Source organism: Ascaphus truei, chromosome 14 (assembly GCF_040206685.1).
Source record: "Ascaphus truei isolate aAscTru1 chromosome 14, aAscTru1.hap1, whole genome shotgun sequence".
Lineage (NCBI taxonomy): Eukaryota > Metazoa > Chordata > Amphibia > Anura > Ascaphidae > Ascaphus > Ascaphus truei.
The window spans coordinates 57,623,351-57,643,450 of NC_134496.1; the positions used below are offsets into that span (position 1 = coordinate 57,623,351).

A 20,100-nucleotide genomic window follows, 5' to 3' on the forward strand; every position below is an offset into this window, starting at 1 on the left:
GAAAATTATGAAACACAGCTTACAGGTTTCAAAACTTGAGGAGATATTCCTCAGCTGCAAGATACCAAAGCCTTATTCACTAAAGGGTGTCAGCTTTAGTGAATACGGGCCCAAGAGAGCTAGCCACTGGGCCGCGGTAGATCTTTCTTACAGTGAGCCAATAACCCCTTTTCTGCCAGAAGGGCCCCTCTGACATAGAAAGGGTTAATGATCCCTGACAGGCATATTCAACACGTTATAATAGTTGCATGACTCATTTTAACTGAAGCCCAGGAATGTATGTTTAGGCGCTAGAGCCATATACGTATAGTTTACAGATCGAAAACCTCATCAAAAACATTGCAATTTAAAACTACACCAAAGTAATAAAATCACAAACTAAACAGTCACAACGTGCACCCCTGCAAAGTAAGCTTCGGTCTGATTCACCAAATAAAAGGAACATGCAACATTGCAAAACAATACTGTGCATGGAGTATTATAAAGTGATCACTGTTGTGCGTAACTGTGACGGAGCGGCCCGTAGGCGACATCAGTTAAGAGTCCACACATACATTTTAGGGTGAACCAAAACGTTGCGTGGTTTATTTCTCCACAAAAAAAACATTGGGCGCACAGTGTCTTTTAGGCAAAACACAAAGCATAAAAAGAAAGCCTACTCCCTTTGGAGACTAAAGAAACAGTACAAGCCCTAACTATCTGTGTGTTAGTAGGTTACGCACCTCTTAGTATGTTGCGCCAGTGAGAGATGCCCGCAGCTGGGGAGAGCCATGGCCTGGGGGCAACAAGAGGACGGTCAGCCGTGTAAAGTAATTGGACCTGGCCAGAGGTCAGGCCCGACTGCTTTGTCCGTTCGCCGGGCCCCGGCTCAACCAAGACGTGGGCCTCCCTCACTGTCCCGTGCATGGCCAATCTCTGACGTCGGCATGCACACTGGCATGAGAGAGAAGCCCAGCACGGGACAGTGAGGGAGAGAGGGAAGCCAGACAGGAGGCACACAACAGCTGGGGGGGGGGGGAAATTATATGTATTTGGGGCGTGCAAGACGCCAGAGTATGGGACAGGGGGTTTGCGAGTTGCCCCTAATCAATGGTGTACATCTCCTGTCTGTGTCCCAGGTTTGTAACCTCTGCATTCTCTTTCTCCAGAGTCTCAACAAGCGAGCCCAAGTGGCTTCAATTGTAAAGACTGTTTTTTTAATCTGAGGCTGATTCGGAGCTTGCACCCACTCATCTATGAAACTTGAGTCACTGGTCCATGCCTTTGTGTCTACGTGGTTGGACTATGTGAATGCCTTACATGCAAGACTATCCGTGTACCTGATGCGGATGTTCCAGCTTGTGCAGAACACTGCAGCTTGGATGCGGAGACATCTTTCTCGCTTTGAGCATATTACCAATCTTACGCGATCTGCACTGGCTTCCAGTGACCTTCCGTGTTCGGTTCAAGTTGGCCATAATAGCCTTTAAAACCTTGTAAAGCCAAGGGCCTGCCTATTTGCAGTCTCGTTTGAAGCCACTGAGAGATACTGAGTATGATCTCAGGTACTCAAGGGGGTCTGCCACTCTGTGTCAAGGGTACTACTCCTTACGCTGGGTAGACAGGCTTTCTTGTGTGCAGCTTCAGAGTTATGGAACTCGCTACCGCCAGAGCTCAAGTGTATATCAACTTTACCGCTGTCTCAGGCTCGGTGTAAGACTTATTTCTACCTTCTGGCTTTTCCTGTCTAACAAAATAATTGTATATCATTTTAATTTGTTCTTTAACTGTAAAGTATTGCGATGTTCCCTTAAGTAGTGATTTAGAATTCAGTACATGAAATAGTAAATAATAATGAAGAGCAGAGAGGCTCAGTCTACATGACAAATGTATGCAACACTGCCCCATTTACAAATGTATGCAACACTGCCCCATTTACAAATGTATGCAACACTGCCCCATTTACAAATGTATGCAACACTGCCCCATTTACTAATGTATGCAACACTGCCCCATTTACTAATGTATGCAACACTGCCCCATTTACTAATGTATGCAACACTGCCCATTTACAAATGTATGCAACACTGCCCCATTTACTAATGTATGCAACACTGCCCCATTTACAAATGTATGCAACACTGCCCCATTTACAAATGTATGCAACACTGCCCCATTTACTAATGTATGCAACACTGCCCCATTTACTAATGTATGCAACACTGCCCCATTTACTAATGTATGCAACACTGCCCCATTTACTAATGTATGCAACACTGCCCCAGTTACAAATGTATGCAACACTGCCCCATTTACTAATGTATGCAACACTGCCCCATTTACTAATGTATGCAACACTGCCCCATTTACTAATGTATGCAACACTGCCCCATTTACTAATGTATGCAACACTGCCCCATTTACTAATGTATGCAACACTGCCCCATTTACTAATGTATGCAACACTGCCCCATTTACAAATGTATGCAACACTGCCCCATTTACTAATGTATGCAACACTGCCCCATTTACTAATGTATGCAACACTGCCCCATTTACAAATGTATGCAACACTCCCCCATTTACTAATGTATGCAACACTGCCCCATTTACAAATGTATGCAACACTGCCCCATTTACTAATGTATGCAACACTGCCCCATTTACTAATGTATGCAACACTGCCCCATTTACTAATGTATGCAACACTGCCCCATTTACTAATGTATGCAACACTGCCCCATTTACTAATGTATGCAACACTGCCCCATTTACAAATGTATGCAACACTGACCCATTTACTAATGTATGCAACACTGCCCCATTTACAAATGTATGCAACACTGCCCCATTTACTAATGTATGCAACACTGCCCCATTTACAAATGTATGCAACACTGCCCCATTTACTAATGTATGCAACACTGCCCCATTTACTAATGTATGCAACACTGCCCCATTTACAAATGTATGCAACACTGCCCCATTTACTAATGTATGCAACACTGCCCCATTTACTAATGTATGCAACAGTGCCCCATTTATAAATGTATGCAACACTGCCCCATTTACTTAAAAATGAAGGTACAAAAAGGTCCAAGCGCACAATTCTAGCTCCACGTCTATGATTATTCAGATCTGCATGTCACAGAAGGAGGTATTTTTTTGTCTTGCGGTTGTGAAGCTGCCTGAACTGTGGGTGATCAACTCTTCCAGTACCCAGAAATACACTGAAAATTACTCTGCTCATAAGTTAAGAGCAAGAGAGCCAAACTAATTAAAAACATTTACAATTGTAGAGTCTTTGGAAAAAACTCCAGCCTGGCACCTCACAGACACCGGACCGATGCGCATATATACTTTTATTTGACAATTATGTAGCAGTTTACAGAAATAGTGTTCAAGACAAAATAGGGAACTGTTTTCCCCTTGAACATGAAATGCTACTTTTATAACATGAGTGTTCTGAACTGGAACAGCAGCTGAATGAAATGACATTCTGGATTCTACAGAGGTGCAAGCATTACGTGGATTTAGAGTGGAATAATGTCATTATTTGCCCTAAATTATCTTGATTTTGTTTGATTCAAAAGAAATGTGCTCACAGGTGCAGTTCCACTTAGGAACTGAGAGAACAAATGGCAGTAATAGGTGTAATGGGTTAAAACTGGTCGTTTAATACACTTCCACAATTAAAGGTATTTTGTGAATGAAGATGAAATGATAGCGTTCAAAGCATCACAAATCATTTCCTTATGTACTATATACAGTAGGGTACATAAGTCCTGTACATTCAATGTAAAACAAGGGTTTAAAATGGCCTTTAAAATAGTAGAGAAGGTGGTGCTGAGTGTTTTCACTTCATTCAACTCCATGATACTAGTGGGACTGTACCTTTTAAATCATTATATCATAAAGACTCTATACATCTCCCCCACATGACACACACACCCTCACTGTACTCATTACCTGTATACATCTCCCCCACATGACACACACACCCTCACTGTACTCATTACCTGTATACATCTCCCCCACATGACACACACACCCTCACTGTACTCATTACCTGTATACATCTCCCCCACATGACACACCCTCACTGTACTCATTACCTGTATACATCTCCCCCACATGACACACACACACCCTCACTGTACTCCTTACCTGTATACATCTCCCCCACATGACACACACACCCTCACTGTACTCATTACCTGTATACATCTCCCCCACATGACACACACACCCTCACTGTACTCATTACCTGTATACATCTCTCCCACATGACACACACACACCCTCACTGTACTCATTACCTGTATACATCTCCCCCACATGACACCCTCACTGTACTCATTACCTGTATACATCTCTCCCACATGACACCCTCACTGTACTCATTACCTCTATACATCTCCCCCACATGACACACACACACACACTGTACTCATCACCTCTATACATCTCCCCCACATGACACACACACCCTCACTGTACTCATTACCTGTATACATCTCCCCCACATGACACACACACCCTCACTGTACTCATTACCTGTATACATCTCCCCCACATGACACACACACCCTCACTGTATTCATTACCTGTATACATCTCGCCCACATGACACACCCTCACTGTACTCATTACCTGTATACATCTCCCCCACATGACACACCCTCACTGTACTCATTACCTGTATACATCTCCCCCACATGACACACACACCCTCACTGTACTCATTACCTGTATACATCTCCCCCACATGACACACACACCCTCACTGTACTCATTACCTGTATACATCTCCCCCACATGACACACACACCCTCACTGTACTCATTACCTGTATACATCTCCCCCACATGACACACCCTCACTGTACTCATTACCTGTATACATCTCCCCCACGTGACACCCTCACTGTACTCATTACCTGTATACAGGCTGCATCTCCTGTCCTATCCCAATCACAGAGCTGTGCACAAAGTTGTCGAACTCCTCAAACAGTTCCCTGATATTGGTCTTGAACTTCAGATCCAAGTCCAGCTGGATGATCCGCGATATTTCTAAGACACAAAGAAAGGAAGCGTCAGTGAAACAGGATAACGTAGGACACCGAGACCAGCATCGTCCGCAAAGACATGACCGCGGTCTCCCGTTTAAGACTGGACAAATCCTCGTTCAAAAAGTTTTTACCTGAAATAAACAGCTAAATTGTCAGTTTAACCAGAGGAAAAACACCAATAGGAAAGCAGTTCCAGTAGCTCCTTCCAAACTGGCTTGATTTGCACAAGAAGTTTTTAAAAAACAATTATTACAGATTAAAAAAAGAAAAAGTGAACCAATGTCATTATCTGGGAAATACCAATTCATTAGAGCTGTATCCCCAGGTTCAGTCCTCAAGCCAACAGGCCAGATTTTCAGGGCGAACCCGACCTCAGCTTAGCAAGTAATATTCAGCGCGAAGCTATTGGTTAATAAAGTGTTAGAGAAATCTTGGAAAGTATAGTGGTTCTCAGCGAGTGCTCTTGGGAAGCACAGTATAGTGGTTCTCAGCGAGTGCTCTTGGGAAGTACAGTATAGTGGTTCTCAGCGAGTGCTCTTGGGAAGCACAGTATAGTGGTTCTCAGCGAGTGCTCTTGGGAAGCACAGTATAGTGGTTCTCAGCGAGTGCTCTTGGGAAGTACAGTATAGTGGTTCTCAGCGAGTGCTCTTGGGAAGCACAGTATAGTGGTTCTCAGCGAGTGCTCTTGGGAAGTACAGTATAGTGGTTCTCAGCGAGTGCTCTTGGGAAGCACAGTATAGTGGATCTCAGCGAGTGCTCTTGGGAAGCACAGTATAGTGGTTCTCAGCGAGTGCTCTTGGGAAGCACAGTATAGTGGTTCTCAGCGAGTGCTCTTGGGAAGCACAGTATAATAGTTCTCAGTAAGTGCTCTTGGGAAACACAGTACAGTAGTTCTCAGCGAGTGCTCTTGGGAAGCACAGTATAGTGGTTCTCAGCGAGCGCTCTTGGGAAGCACAGTATAGTGGTTCTCAGCGAGTGCTCTTGGGAAGCACAGTATAATAGTTCTCAGTAAGTGCTCTTGGGAAACACAGTACAGTAGTTCTCAGCGAGTGCTCTTGGGAAGCACAGTATAGTGGTTCTCAGCGAGTGCTCTTGGGAAGCACAGTATAGTGGTTCTCAGCGAGTGCTCTTGGGAAGTACAGTATAGTGGTTCTCAGCGAGCGCTCTTGGGAAGCACAGTATAGTGGTTCTCAGCGAGTGCTCTTGGGAAGCACAGTATAGTGGTTCTCAGCGAGTGCTCTTGGGAAGCACAGTATAATAGTTCTCAGTAAGTGCTCTTGGGAAACACAGTACAGTAGTTCTCAGCGAGTGCTCTTGGGAAGCACAGTATAGTGGTTCTCAACGAGTGCTCTTGGGAAGCACAGTATAGTAGTTCTCAGCGAGTGCTCTTGGGAAGCACAGTACAGTAGTTCTCAGCGAGTGCTCTTGGGAAGCACAGTATAATAGTTCTCAGTAAGTGCTCTTGGGAAGCACAGTATAGTGGATCTGTGCTCTTGGGAAGCACAGTATAGTGGTTCTCAGCGAGTGCTCTTGGGAAGCACAGTATAGTGGTTCTCAGCGAGTGCTCTTGGGAAGTACAGTATAGTGGTTCTCAGCGAGTGCTCTTGGGAAGCACAGTATAGTGGTTCTCAGCGAGTGCTCTTGGGAAGTACAGTATAGTGGATCTAAGCGAGTGCTCTTGGGAAGCACAGTATAGTGGTTCTCAGCGAGTGCTCTTGGGAAGCACAGTATAATAGTTCTCAGCGAGTGCTCTTGGGAAGCACAGTATAGTGGTTCTCAGCGAGTGCTCTTGGGAAGCACAGTATAGTGGTTCTCAGCGAGTGCTCTTGGGAAGCACAGTATAGTGGTTCTCAGCGAGTGCTCTTGGGAAGCACAGTATAGTGGTTCTCAGCGAGTGCTATGGGGAAGCACAGTATAGTGGTTCTCAGCGAGTGCTCTTGGGAAGCACAGTATAGTGGTTCTCAGCGAGTGCTCTTGGGAAACACAGTAGAGTAGTTCTCAGCGAGTGCACTTGGGAAGCACAGTATAGTAGTTCTCAGCGAGTGCTCTTGGGAAGCACAGTATAGTTGTTCTCAGCGAGTGCTCTTGGGATGCACAGTATAGTAGTTCTCAGCGAGTGCTCTTGGGAAGCACAGTATAGTGGTTCTCAGCGAGTGCTCTTGGGAAGCACAGTATAGTGGTTCTCAGCGAGTGCTCTTGGGAAGCACAGTATAGTGGTTCTCAGCGAGTGCTCTTGGGAAGCACAGTATAGTGGTTCTCAGCGAGTGCTCTTGGGAAGTACAGTATAGTGGTTCTCAGCGAGTGCTCTTGGTAAGCACAGTATAGTGGTTCTCAGCGAGTGCTCTTGGTAAGCACAGTATAGTGGTTCTCAGCGAGTGCTCTTGGTAAGTACAGTATAGTGGTTCTCAGCGAGTGCTCTTGGGAAGCACAGTATAGTGGTTCTCAGCGAGCGCTCTTGGGAAGTACAGTATAGTGGTTCTCAGCGAGTGCTCTTGGGAAGTACAGTATAGTGGTTCTCAGCGAGTGCTCTTGGTAAGCACAGTATAGTGGTTCTCAGCGAGTGCTCTTGGGAAGCACAGTATAGTGGTTCTCAGCGAGTGCTCTTGGGAAGCACAGTATAGTGGTTCTCAGCGAGTGCTCTTGGGAAGCACAGTATAGTGGTTCTCAGCGAGTGCTCTTGGGAAGCACAGTATAGTGGTTCTCAGCGAGTGCTCTAGGGAAGTACAGTATAGTGGTTCTCAGCGAGTGCTCTTGGGAAGCACAGTATAGTGGTTCTCAGCGAGTGCTCTTGGGAAGTACAGTATAGTGGTTCTCAGCGAGTGCTCTTGGGAAGCACAGTATAGTGGTTCTCAGCGAGTGCTCTTGGGAAGCACAGTATAGTGGTTCTCAGCGAGTGCTCTTGGGAAGCACAGTATAGTGGTTCTCAGCGAGTGCTCTTGGGAAGCACAGTATAGTGGTTCTCAGCGAGTGCTCTTGGGAAGCACAGTATAGTAGTTCTCAGCGAGTGCTCTTGGGAAGTACAGTATAATAGTTCTCAGTAAGTGCTCTTGGGAAGCACAGTATAGTAGTTCTCAGCGAGTGCTCTTGGGAAGCACAGTATAGTGGTTCTCAGCGAGTACTCTTGGGAAGCACAGTATAGTGGTTCTCAGCGAGTGCTCTTGGGAAGTACAGTATAGTGGTTCTCAGCGAGTGCTCTTGGGAAGCACAGTATAGTGGTTCTCAGCGAGTGCTCTTGGGAAGTACAGTATAGTGGTTCTCAGCGAGTGCTCTTGGGAAGCACAGTATAGTGGTTCTCAGCGAGTGCTCTTGGGAAGCACAGTATAGTGGTTCTCAGCGAGCGCTCTTGGGAAGCACAGTATAGTGGTTCTCAGCGAGCGCTCTTGGGAAGCACAGTATAGTGGTTCTCAGCGAGTGCTCTTGGGAAGCACAGTATAGTGGTTCTCAGCGAGTGCTCTTGGGAAGCACAGTATAATAGTTCTCAGTAAGTGCTCTTGGGAAACACAGTACAGTAGTTCTCAGCGAGTGCTCTTGGGAAGCACAGTATAGTGGTTCTCAGCGAGCGCTCTTGGGAAGCACAGTATAGTGGTTCTCAGCGAGTGCTCTTGGGAAGCACAGTATAATAGTTCTCAGTAAGTGCTCTTGGGAAACACAGTACAGTAGTTCTCAGCGAGTGCTCTCGGTAAGCACAGTACAGTGGTTCTCAGCGAGTGCTCTTGGGAAGCACAGTATAATAGTTCTCAGTAAGTGCTCTTGGGAAGCACAGTATAGTGGATCTAAGCGAGTGCTCTTGGGTAGCACAGTATAGTGGTTCTCAAAGAGTGCTCTTGGGAAGCACAGTATAGTGGATCTAAGCGAGTGCTCTTGGGAAGCACAGTATAGTGGTTCTCAGCGAGTGCTCTTGGGAAGTACAGTATAGTGGTTCTCAGCGAGTGCTCTTGGGAAGCACAGTACAGTGGTTCTCAGCGAGTGCTCTTGGGAAGCACAGTATAGTAGTTCTCAGCGAGTGCTCTTGGGAAGCACAGAATAGTGGATCTCAGCGAGTGCTCTTGGGAAGCACAGTATAGTGGTTCTCAGCGAGTGCTCTTGGGAAGCACAGTATAGTAGTTCTCAGCGAGTGCTCTTGGGAAGCACAGTATAGTGGATCTAAGCGAGTGCTCTTGGGAAGCACAGTATAGTGGTTGTCAGCGAGTGCTCTTGGGAAGTACAGTATAGTGGTTCTCAGCGAGTGCTCTTGGGAAGCACAGTATAGTAGTTCTCAGCGAGTGCTCTTGGGAAGCACAGTATAGTGGTTCTCAGCGAGTGCTCTTGGGAAGCACAGTATAGTGGTTCTCAGCGAGCGCTCTTGGGAAGCACAGTATAGTGGTTCTCAGCGAGTGCTCTTGGGAAGCACAGTATAGTGGTTCTCAGCGAGTGCTCTTGGTAAGTACAGTATAGTGGTTCTCAGCGAGCGCTCTTGGGAAGCACAGTATAGTGGTTCTCAGCGAGTGCTCTTGGGAAGTACAGTATAGTGGTTCTCAGCGAGTGCTCTTGGGAAGCACAGTATAGTGGTTCTCAGCGAGTGCTCTTGGGAAGCACAGTATAGTGGTTCTCAGCGAGTGCTCTTGGGAAGCACAGTATAGTGGTTCTCAGCGAGTGCTCTTGGGAAGCACAGTATAGTGGATCTCAGCGAGTGCTCTTGGGAAGCACAGTATAGTAGTTCTCAGCGAGTGCTCTTGGGAAGCACAGTATAGTGGATCTCAGCGAGTGCTTTTGGGAAGCACAGTATAGTGGATCTAAGCGAGTGCTCTTGGGAAGCACAGTATAGTGGTTCTCAGCGAGTGCTCTTGGGAAGCACAGTATAGTGGTTCTCAGCGAGCGCTCTTGGGAAGCACAGTATAGTGGTTCTCAGCGAGTGCTCTTGGGAAGCACAGTATAGTGGTTCTCAGCGAGTGCTCTTGGGAAGCACAGTATAGTGGTTCTCAGCGAGTGCTCTTGGGAAGCACAGTATAGTGGTTCTCAGCGAGCGCTCTTGGGAAGCACAGTATAATAGTTCTCAGTAAGTGCTCTTGGGAAACACAGTACAGTAGTTCTCAGCGAGTGCTCTTGGGAAGCACAGTATAGTGGATCTCAGCGAGTGCTTTTGGGAAGCACAGTATAGTGGATCTAAGCGAGTGCTCTTGGGAAGCACAGTATAGTGGTTCTCAGCGAGTGCTCTTGGGAAGCACAGTATAGTGGTTCTCAGCGAGCGCTCTTGGGAAGCACAGTATAGTGGTTCTCAGCGAGTGCTCTTGGGAAGCACAGTATAGTGGTTCTCAGCGAGTGCTCTTGGGAAGCACAGTATAGTGGTTCTCAGCGAGTGCTCTTGGGAAGCACAGTATAGTGGTTCTCAGCGAGCGCTCTTGGGAAGCACAGTATAGTGGTTCTCAGCGAGCGCTCTTGGGAAGCACAGTATAATAGTTCTCAGTAAGTGCTCTTGGGAAACACAGTACAGTAGTTCTCAGCGAGTGCTCTTGGGAAGCACAGTATAGTGGTTCTCAACGAGTGCTCTTGGGAAGCACAGTATAGTAGTTCTCAGCGAGTGCTCTTGGGAAGCACAATACAGTAGTTCTCAGCGAGTGCTCTTGGGAAGCACAGTATAATAGTTCTCAGTAAGTGCTCTTGGGAAGCACAGTATAGTGGATCTAAGCGAGTGCTCTTGGGAAGCACAGTATAGTGGTTCTCAGCGAGTGCTCTTGGGAAGCACAGTATAGTGGTTCTCAGCGAGTGCTCTTGGGAAGTACAGTATAGTGGTTCTCAGCGAGTGCTCTTGGAAAGCACAGTATAGTGGTTCTCAGCGAGTGCTCTTGGGAAGTACAGTATAGTGGATCTAAGCGAGTGCTCTTGGGAAGCACAGTATAGTGGTTCTCAGCGAGTGCTCTTGGGAAGCACAGTATAATAGTTCTCAGCGAGTGCTCTTGGGAAGCACAGTATAGTGGTTCTCAGCGAGTGCTCTTGGGAAGCACAGTATAGTGGTTCTCAGCGAGTGCTCTTGGGAAGCACAGTATAGTGGTTCTCAGCGAGTGCTCTTGGGAAGCACAGTATAGTGGTTCTCAGCGAGCGCTCTTGGGAAGCACAGTATAATAGTTCTCAGTAAGTGCTCTTGGGAAACACAGTACAGTAGTTCTCAGCGAGTGCTCTTGGGAAGCACAGTATAGTGGATCTCAGCGAGTGCTTTTGGGAAGCACAGTATAGTGGATCTAAGCGAGTGCTCTTGGGAAGCACAGTATAGTGGTTCTCAGCGAGTGCTCTTGGGAAGCACAGTATAGTGGTTCTCAGCGAGCGCTCTTGGGAAGCACAGTATAGTGGTTCTCAGCGAGTGCTCTTGGGAAGCACAGTATAGTGGTTCTCAGCGAGTGCTCTTGGGAAGCACAGTATAGTGGTTCTCAGCGAGTGCTCTTGGGAAGCACAGTATAGTGGTTCTCAGCGAGCGCTCTTGGGAAGCACAGTATAGTGGTTCTCAGCGAGCGCTCTTGGGAAGCACAGTATAATAGTTCTCAGTAAGTGCTCTTGGGAAACACAGTACAGTAGTTCTCAGCGAGTGCTCTTGGGAAGCACAGTATAGTGGTTCTCAACGAGTGCTCTTGGGAAGCACAGTATAGTAGTTCTCAGCGAGTGCTCTTGGGAAGCACAGTACAGTAGTTCTCAGCGAGTGCTCTTGGGAAGCACAGTATAATAGTTCTCAGTAAGTGCTCTTGGGAAGCACAGTATAGTGGATCTAAGCGAGTGCTCTTGGGAAGCACAGTATAGTGGTTCTCAGCGAGTGCTCTTGGGAAGCACAGTATAGTGGTTCTCAGCGAGTGCTCTTGGGAAGTACAGTATAGTGGTTCTCAGCGAGTGCTCTTGGGAAGCACAGTATAGTGGTTCTCAGCGAGTGCTCTTGGGAAGTACAGTATAGTGGATCAAAGCGAGTGCTCTTGGGAAGCACAGTATAGTGGTTCTCAGCGAGTGCTCTTGGGAAGCACAGTATAATAGTTCTCAGCGAGTGCTCTTGGGAAGCACAGTATAGTGGTTCTCAGCGAGTGCTCTTGGGAAGCACAGTATAGTGGTTCTCAGCGAGTGCTCTTGGGAAGCACAGTATAGTGGTTCTCAGCGAGTGCTCTTGGGAAGCACAGTATAGTGGTTCTCAGCGAGTGCTATGGGGAAGCACAGTATAGTGGTTCTCAGCGAGTGCTCTTGGGAAGCACAGTATAGTGGTTCTCAGCGAGTGCTCTTGGGAAACACAGTAGAGTAGTTCTCAGCGAGTGCTCTTGGGAAGCACAGTATAGTAGTTCTCAGCGAGTGCTCTTGGGAAGCACAGTATAGTTGTTCTCAGCGAGTGCTCTTGGGATGCACAGTATAGTAGTTCTCAGCGAGTGCTCTTGGGAAGCACAGTATAGTGGTTCTCAGCGAGTGCTCTTGGGAAGCACAGTATAGTGGTTCTCAGCGAGTGCTCTTGGGAAGCACAGTATAGTGGTTCTCAGCGAGTGCTCTTGGGAAGCACAGTATAGTGGTTCTCAGCGAGTGCTCTTGGGAAGCACAGTATAGTGGTTCTCAGCGAGTGCTCTTGGGAAGTACAGTATAGTGGTTCTCAGCGAGTGCTCTTGTAAGCACAGTATAGTGGTTCTCAGCGAGTGCTCTTGGGAAGCACAGTATAGTGGTTCTCAGCGAGTGCTCTTGGGAAGCACAGTATAGTGGTTCTCAGCGAGTGCTCTTGGGAAGCACAGTATAGTGGTTCTCAGCAAGTGCTCTTGGGAAGTACAGTATAGTGGTTCTCAGCGAGTGCTCTTGGTAAGCACAGTATAGTGGTTCTCAGCGAGTGCTCTTGGTAAGCACAGTATAGTGGTTCTCAGCGAGTGCTCTTGGTAAGTACAGTATAGTGGTTCTCAGCGAGTGCTCTTGGGAAGCACAGTATAGTGGTTCTCAGCGAGCGCTCTTGGGAAGTACAGTATAGTGGTTCTCAGCGAGTGCTCTTGGGAAGTACAGTATAGTGGTTCTCAGCGAGTGCTCTTGGTAAGCACAGTATAGTGGTTCTCAGCGAGTGCTCTTGGGAAGCACAGTATAGTGGTTCTCAGCGAGTGCTCTTGGGAAGCACAGTATAGTGGTTCTCAGCGAGTGCTCTTGGGAAGCACAGTATAGTGGTTCTCAGCGAGTGCTCTTGGGAAGCACAGTATAGTGGTTCTCAGCGAGTGCTCTTGGGAAGTACAGTATAGTGGTTCTCAGCGAGTGCTCTTGGGAAGCACAGTATAGTGGTTCTCAGCGAGTGCTCTTGGGAAGCACAGTATAGTGGTTCTCAGCGAGTGCTCTTGGGAAGCACAGTATAGTGGTTCTCAGCGAGTGCTCTTGGGAAGCACAGTATAGTAGTTCTCAGCGAGTGCTCTTGGGAAGCACAGTATAGTGGTTCTCAGCGAGTGCTCTTGGGAAGCACAGTATAGTGGTTCTCAGCGAGTGCTCTTGGGAAGTACAGTATAGTGGTTCTCAGCGAGCGCTCTTGGGAAACACAGTATAGTGGTTCTCAGCGAGCGCTCTTGGGAAGCACAGTATAGTGGTTCTCAGCGAGTGCTCTTGGGAAGCACAGTATAGTGGTTCTCAGCGAGTGCTCTTGGGAAGCACAGTATAATAGTTCTCAGTAAGTGCTCTTGGGAAACACATTACAGTAGTTCTCAGCGAGTGCTCTTGGGAAGCACAGTATAGTGGTTCTCAGCGAGCGCTCTTGGGAAGCACAGTATAGTGGTTCTCAGCGAGTGCTCTTGGGAAGCACAGTATAATAGTTCTCAGTAAGTGCTCTTGGGAAACACAGTACAGTAGTTCTCAGCGAGTGCTCTTGGGAAGCACAGTATAGTGGTTCTCAACGAGTGCTCTTGGGAAGTACAGTACAGTAGTTCTCAGCGAGTGCTCTTGGGAAGCACAGTATAGTGGTTCTCAGCGAGCGCTCTTGGGAAGCACAGTATAATAGTTCTCAGTAAGTGCTCTTGGGAAACACAGTACAGTAGTTCTCAGAGAGTGCTCTCGGTAAGCACAGTACAGTGGTTCTCAGCGAGTGCTCTTGGGAAGCACAGTATAATAGTTCTCAGTAAGTGCTCTTGGGAAGCACAGTATAGTGGATCTAAGCGAGTGCTCTTGGGAAGCACAGTATAGTGGTTCTCAGCGAGTGCTCTTGGGAAGCACAGTATAGTGGATCTAAGCGAGTGCTCTTGGGAAGCACAGTATAGTGGTTCTCAGCGAGTGCTCTTGGGAAGTACAGTATAGTGGTTCTCAGCGAGTGCTCTTGGGAAGCACAGTACAGTGGTTCTCAGCGAGTGCTCTTGGGAAGCACAGTATAGTAGTTCTCAGCGAGTGCTCTTGGGAAGCACAGTATAGTGGATCTAAGCGAGTGCTCTTGGGAAGCACAGTATAGTGGTTCTCAGCGAGTGGTCTTGGGAAGTACAGTATAGTGGTTCTCAGCGAGTGCTCTTGGGAAGCACAGTATAGTGGTTCTCAGCGAGTGCTCTTGGGAAGCACAGTATAGTGGTTCTCAGCGAGTGCTCTTGGGAAGCACAGTATAGTAGTTCTCAGCGAGTGCTCTTGGGAAGCACAGTATAGTGGATCTAAGCGAGTGCTCTTGGGAAGCACAGTATAGTGGTTCTCAGCGAGTGGTCTTGGGAAGTACAGTATAGTGGTTCTCAGCGAGTGCTCTTGGGAAGCACAGTATAGTGGTTCTCAGCGAGTGCTCTTGGGAAGCACAGTATAGTGGTTCTCAGCGAGTGCTCTTGGTAAGTACAGTATAGTGGTTCTCAGCGAGCGCTCTTGGGAAGCACAGTATAGTGGTTCTCAGCGAGTGCTCTTGGGAAGTACAGTATAGTGGTTCTCAGCGAGTGCTCTTGGGAAGTACAGTATAGTGGTTCTCAGCGAGTGCTCTTGGGAAGCACAGTATAGTGGTTCTCAGCGAGTGCTCTTGGGAAGCACAGTATAGTGGTTCTCAGCAAGTGCTCTTGGGAAGCACAGTATAGTGGATCTAAGCGAGTGCTCTTGGGAAGCACAGTATAGTGGATCTAAGCGAGTGCTCTTGGGAAGCACAGTATAGTGGATCTAAGCGAGTGCTCTTGGGAAGCACAGTATAGTGGTTCTCAGCGAGTGCTCTTGGGAAGCACAGTATAGTAGTTCTCAGCGAGTGCTCTTGGGAAGCACAGTATAGTAGTTCTCAGCGAGTGCTCTTGGGAAGCACAGTATAGTAGTTCTCAGCGAGTGCTCTTGGGAAGCACAGTATAGTGGATCTAAGCGAGTGCTCTTGGGAAGCACAGTATAGTGGATCTAAGCGAGTGCTCTTGGGAAGCACAGTATAGTGGTTCTCAGCGAGTGCTCTTGGGAAGCACAGTATAGTAGTTCTCAGCGAGTGCTCTTGGGAAGCACAGTATAGTAGTTCTCAGCGAGTGCTCTTGGGAAGCACAGTATAGTGGATCTCAGCGAGTGCTCTTGGGAAGCACAGTATAGTGGTTCTCAGCGAGCGCTCTTGGGAAGCACAGTATAGTGGTTCTCAGCGAGCGCTCTTGGGAAGCACAGTATAATAGTTCTCAGTAAGTGCTCTTGGGAAACACAGTACAGTAGTTCTCAGCGAGTGCTCTTGGGAAGCACAGTATAGTGGTTCTCAACGAGTGCTCTTGGGAAGCACAGTATAGTAGTTCTCAGCGAGTGCTCTTGGGAAGCACAATACAGTAGTTCTCAGCGAGTGCTCTTGGGAAGCACAGTATAATAGTTCTCAGTAAGTGCTCTTGGGAAGCACAGTATAGTGGATCTAAGCGAGTGCTCTTGGGAAGCACAGTATAGTGGTTCTCAGCGAGTGCTCTTGGGAAGCACAGTATAGTGGTTCTCAGCGAGTGCTCTTGGGAAGTACAGTATAGTGGTTCTCAGCGAGTGCTCTTGGAAAGCACAGTATAGTGGTTCTCAGCGAGTGCTCTTGGGAAGTACAGTATAGTGGATCTAAGCGAGTGCTCTTGGGAAGCACAGTATAGTGGTTCTCAGCGAGTGCTCTTGGGAAGCACAGTATAATAGTTCTCAGCGAGTGCTCTTGGGAAGCACAGTATAGTGGTTCTCAGCGAGTGCTCTTGGGAAGCACAGTATAGTGGTTCTCAGCGAGTGCTCTTGGGAAGCACAGTATAGTGGTTCTCAGCGAGTGCTCTTGGGAAGCACAGTATAGTGGTTCTCAGCGAGCGCTCTTGGGAAGCACAGTATAATAGTTCTCAGTAAGTGCTCTTGGGAAACACAGTACAGTAGTTCTCAGCGAGTGCTCTTGGGAAGCACAGTATAGTGGATCTCAGCGAGTGCTTTTGGGAAGCACAGTATAGTGGATCTAAGCGAGTGCTCTTGGGAAGCACAGTATAGTGGTTCTCAGCGAGTGCTCTTGGGAAGCACAGTATAGTGGTTCTCAGCGAGCGCTCTTGGGAAGCACAGTATAGTGGTTCTCAGCGAGTGCTCTTGGGAAGCACAGTATAGTGGTTCTCAGCGAGTGCTCTTGGGAAGCACAGTATAGTGGTTCTCAGCGAGTGCTCTTGGGAAGCACAGTATAGTGGTTCTCAGCGAGCGCTCTTGGGAAGCACAGTATAGTGGTTCTCAGCGAGCGCTCTTGGGAAGCACAGTATAATAGTTCTCAGTAAGTGCTCTTGGGAAACACAGTACAGTAGTTCTCAGCGAGTGCTCTTGGGAAGCACAGTATAGTGGTTCTCAACGAGTGCTCTTGGGAAGCACAGTATAGTAGTTCTCAGCGAGTGCTCTTGGGAAGCACAGTACAGTAGTTCTCAGCGAGTGCTCTTGGGAAGCACAGTATAATAGTTCTCAGTAAGTGCTCTTGGGAAGCACAGTATAGTGGATCTAAGCGAGTGCTCTTGGGAAGCACAGTATAGTGGTTCTCAGCGAGTGCTCTTGGGAAGCACAGTATAGTGGTTCTCAGCGAGTGCTCTTGGGAAGTACAGTATAGTGGTTCTCAGCGAGTGCTCTTGGGAAGCACAGTATAGTGGTTCTCAGCGAGTGCTCTTGGGAAGTACAGTATAGTGGATCAAAGCGAGTGCTCTTGGGAAGCACAGTATAGTGGTTCTCAGCGAGTGCTCTTGGGAAGCACAGTATAATAGTTCTCAGCGAGTGCTCTTGGGAAGCACAGTATAGTGGTTCTCAGCGAGTGCTCTTGGGAAGCACAGTATAGTGGTTCTCAGCGAGTGCTCTTGGGAAGCACAGTATAGTGGTTCTCAGCGAGTGCTCTTGGGAAGCACAGTATAGTGGTTCTCAGCGAGTGCTATGGGGAAGCACAGTATAGTGGTTCTCAGCGAGTGCTCTTGGGAAGCACAGTATAGTGGTTCTCAGCGAGTGCTCTTGGGAAACACAGTAGAGTAGTTCTCAGCGAGTGCTCTTGGGAAGCACAGTATAGTAGTTCTCAGCGAGTGCTCTTGGGAAGCACAGTATAGTTGTTCTCAGCGAGTGCTCTTGGGATGCACAGTATAGTAGTTCTCAGCGAGTGCTCTTGGGAAGCACAGTATAGTGGTTCTCAGCGAGTGCTCTTGGGAAGCACAGTATAGTGGTTCTCAGCGAGTGCTCTTGGGAAGCACAGTATAGTGGTTCTCAGCGAGTGCTCTTGGGAAGCACAGTATAGTGGTTCTCAGCGAGTGCTCTTGGGAAGCACAGTATAGTGGTTCTCAGCGAGTGCTCTTGGGAAGTACAGTATAGTGGTTCTCAGCGAGTGCTCTTGGTAAGCACAGTATAGTGGTTCTCAGCGAGTGCTCTTGGGAAGCACAGTATAGTGGTTCTCAGCGAGTGCTCTTGGGAAGCACAGTATAGTGGTTCTCAGCGAGTGCTCTTGGGAAGCACAGTATAGTGGTTCTCAGCAAGTGCTCTTGGGAAGTACAGTATAGTGGTTCTCAGCGAGTGCTCTTGGTAAGCACAGTATAGTGGTTCTCAGCGAGTGCTCTTGGTAAGCACAGTATAGTGGTTCTCAGCGAGTGCTCTTGGTAAGTACAGTATAGTGGTTCTCAGCGAGTGCTCTTGGGAAGCACAGTATAGTGGTTCTCAGCGAGCGCTCTTGGGAAGGACAGTATAGTGGTTCTCAGCGAGTGCTCTTGGGAAGTACAGTATAGTGGTTCTCAGCGAGTGCTCTTGGTAAGCACAGTATAGTGGTTCTCAGCGAGTGCTCTTGGGAAGCACAGTATAGTGGTTCTCAGCGAGTGCTCTTGGGAAGCACAGTATAGTGGTTCTCAGCGAGTGCTCTTGGGAAGCACAGTATAGTGGTTCTCAGCGAGTGCTCTTGGGAAGCACAGTATAGTGGTTCTCAGCGAGTGCTCTTGGGAAGTACAGTATAGTGGTTCTCAGCGAGTGCTCTTGGGAAGCACAGTATAGTGGTTCTCAGCGAGTGCTCTTGGGAAGCACAGTATAGTGGTTCTCAGCGAGTGCTCTTGGGAAGCACAGTATAGTGGTTCTCAGCGAGTGCTCTTGGGAAGCACAGTATAGTAGTTCTCAGCGAGTGCTCTTGGGAAGCACAGTATAGTGGTTCTCAGCGAGTGCTCTTGGGAAGCACAGTATAGTGGTTCTCAGCGAGTGCTCTTGGGAAGTACAGTATAGTGGTTCTCAGCGAGCGCTCTTGGGAAGCACAGTATAGTGGTTCTCAGCGAGCGCTCTTGGGAAGCACAGTATAGTGGTTCTCAGCGAGTGCTCTTGGGAAGCACAGTATAGTGGTTCTCAGCGAGTGCTCTTGGGAAGCACAGTATAATAGTTCTCAGTAAGTGCTCTTGGGAAACACATTACAGTAGTTCTCAGCGAGTGCTCTTGGGAAGCACAGTATAGTGGTTCTCAGCGAGCGCTCTTGGGAAGCACAGTATAGTGGTTCTCAGCGAGTGCTCTTGGGAAGCACAGTATAATAGTTCTCAGTAAGTGCTCTTGGGAAACACAGTACAGTAGTTCTCAGCGAGTGCTCTTGGGAAGCACAGTATAGTGGTTCTCAACGAGTGCTCTTGGGAAGTACAGTACAGTAGTTCTCAGCGAGTGCTCTTGGGAAGCACAGTATAGTGGTTCTCAGCGAGCGCTCTTGGGAAGCACAGTATAATAGTTCTCAGTAAGTGCTCTTGGGAAACACAGTACAGTAGTTCTCAGCGAGTGCTCTCGGTAAGCACAGTACAGTGGTTCTCAGCGAGTGCTCTTGGGAAGCACAGTATAATAGTTCTCAGTAAGTGCTCTTGGGAAGCACAGTATAGTGGATCTAAGCGAGTGCTCTTGGGAAGCACAGTATAGTGGTTCTCAGCGAGTGCTCTTGGGAAGCACAGTATAGTGGATCTAAGCGAGTGCTCTTGGGAAGCACAGTATAGTGGTTCTCAGCGAGTGCTCTTGGGAAGTACAGTATAGTGGTTCTCAGCGAGTGCTCTTGGGAAGCACAGTACAGTGGTTCTCAGCGAGTGCTCTTGGGAAGCACAGTATAGTAGTTCTCAGCGAGTGCTCTTGGGAAGCACAGTATAGTGGATCTAAGCGAGTGCTCTTGGGAAGCACAGTATAGTGGTTCTCAGCGAGTGGTCTTGGGAAGTACAGTATAGTGGTTCTCAGCGAGTGCTCTTGGGAAGCACAGTATAGTGGTTCTCAGCGAGTGCTCTTGGGAAGCACAGTATAGTGGTTCTCAGCGAGTGCTCTTGGGAAGCACAGTATAGTAGTTCTCAGCGAGTGCTCTTGGGAAGCACAGTATAGTGGATCTAAGCGAGTGCTCTTGGGAAGCACAGTATAGTGGTTCTCAGCGAGTGGTCTTGGGAAGTACAGTATAGTGGTTCTCAGCGAGTGCTCTTGGGAAGCACAGTATAGTGGTTCTCAGCGAGTGCTCTTGGGAAGCACAGTATAGTGGTTCTCAGCGAGTGCTCTTGGTAAGTACAGTATAGTGGTTCTCAGCGAGCGCTCTTGGGAAGCACAGTATAGTGGTTCTCAGCGAGTGCTCTTGGGAAGTACAGTATAGTGGTTCTCAGCGAGTGCTCTTGGGAAGTACAGTATAGTGGTTCTCAGCGAGTGCTCTTGGGAAGCACAGTATAGTGGTTCTCAGCGAGTGCTCTTGGGAAGCACAGTAT

The 20,100-nt window shown here is 47.9% G+C and overlaps 1 protein-coding gene across 1 annotated transcript in view; it reads right to left on the reverse strand.

The window, feature by feature from the left end:
* XXYLT1 (xyloside xylosyltransferase 1) overlaps positions 1-20,100 on the reverse strand; it is a 165,106-nt gene that overhangs the window by 59,951 nt on the left and 85,055 nt on the right. The window contains exon 3 of the mRNA XM_075571121.1: positions 4,919-5,051. Coding sequence (XP_075427236.1) covers positions 4,919-5,051 — 133 coding nt within the window. The remainder of the gene's footprint in view (positions 1-4,918; positions 5,052-20,100) is intronic.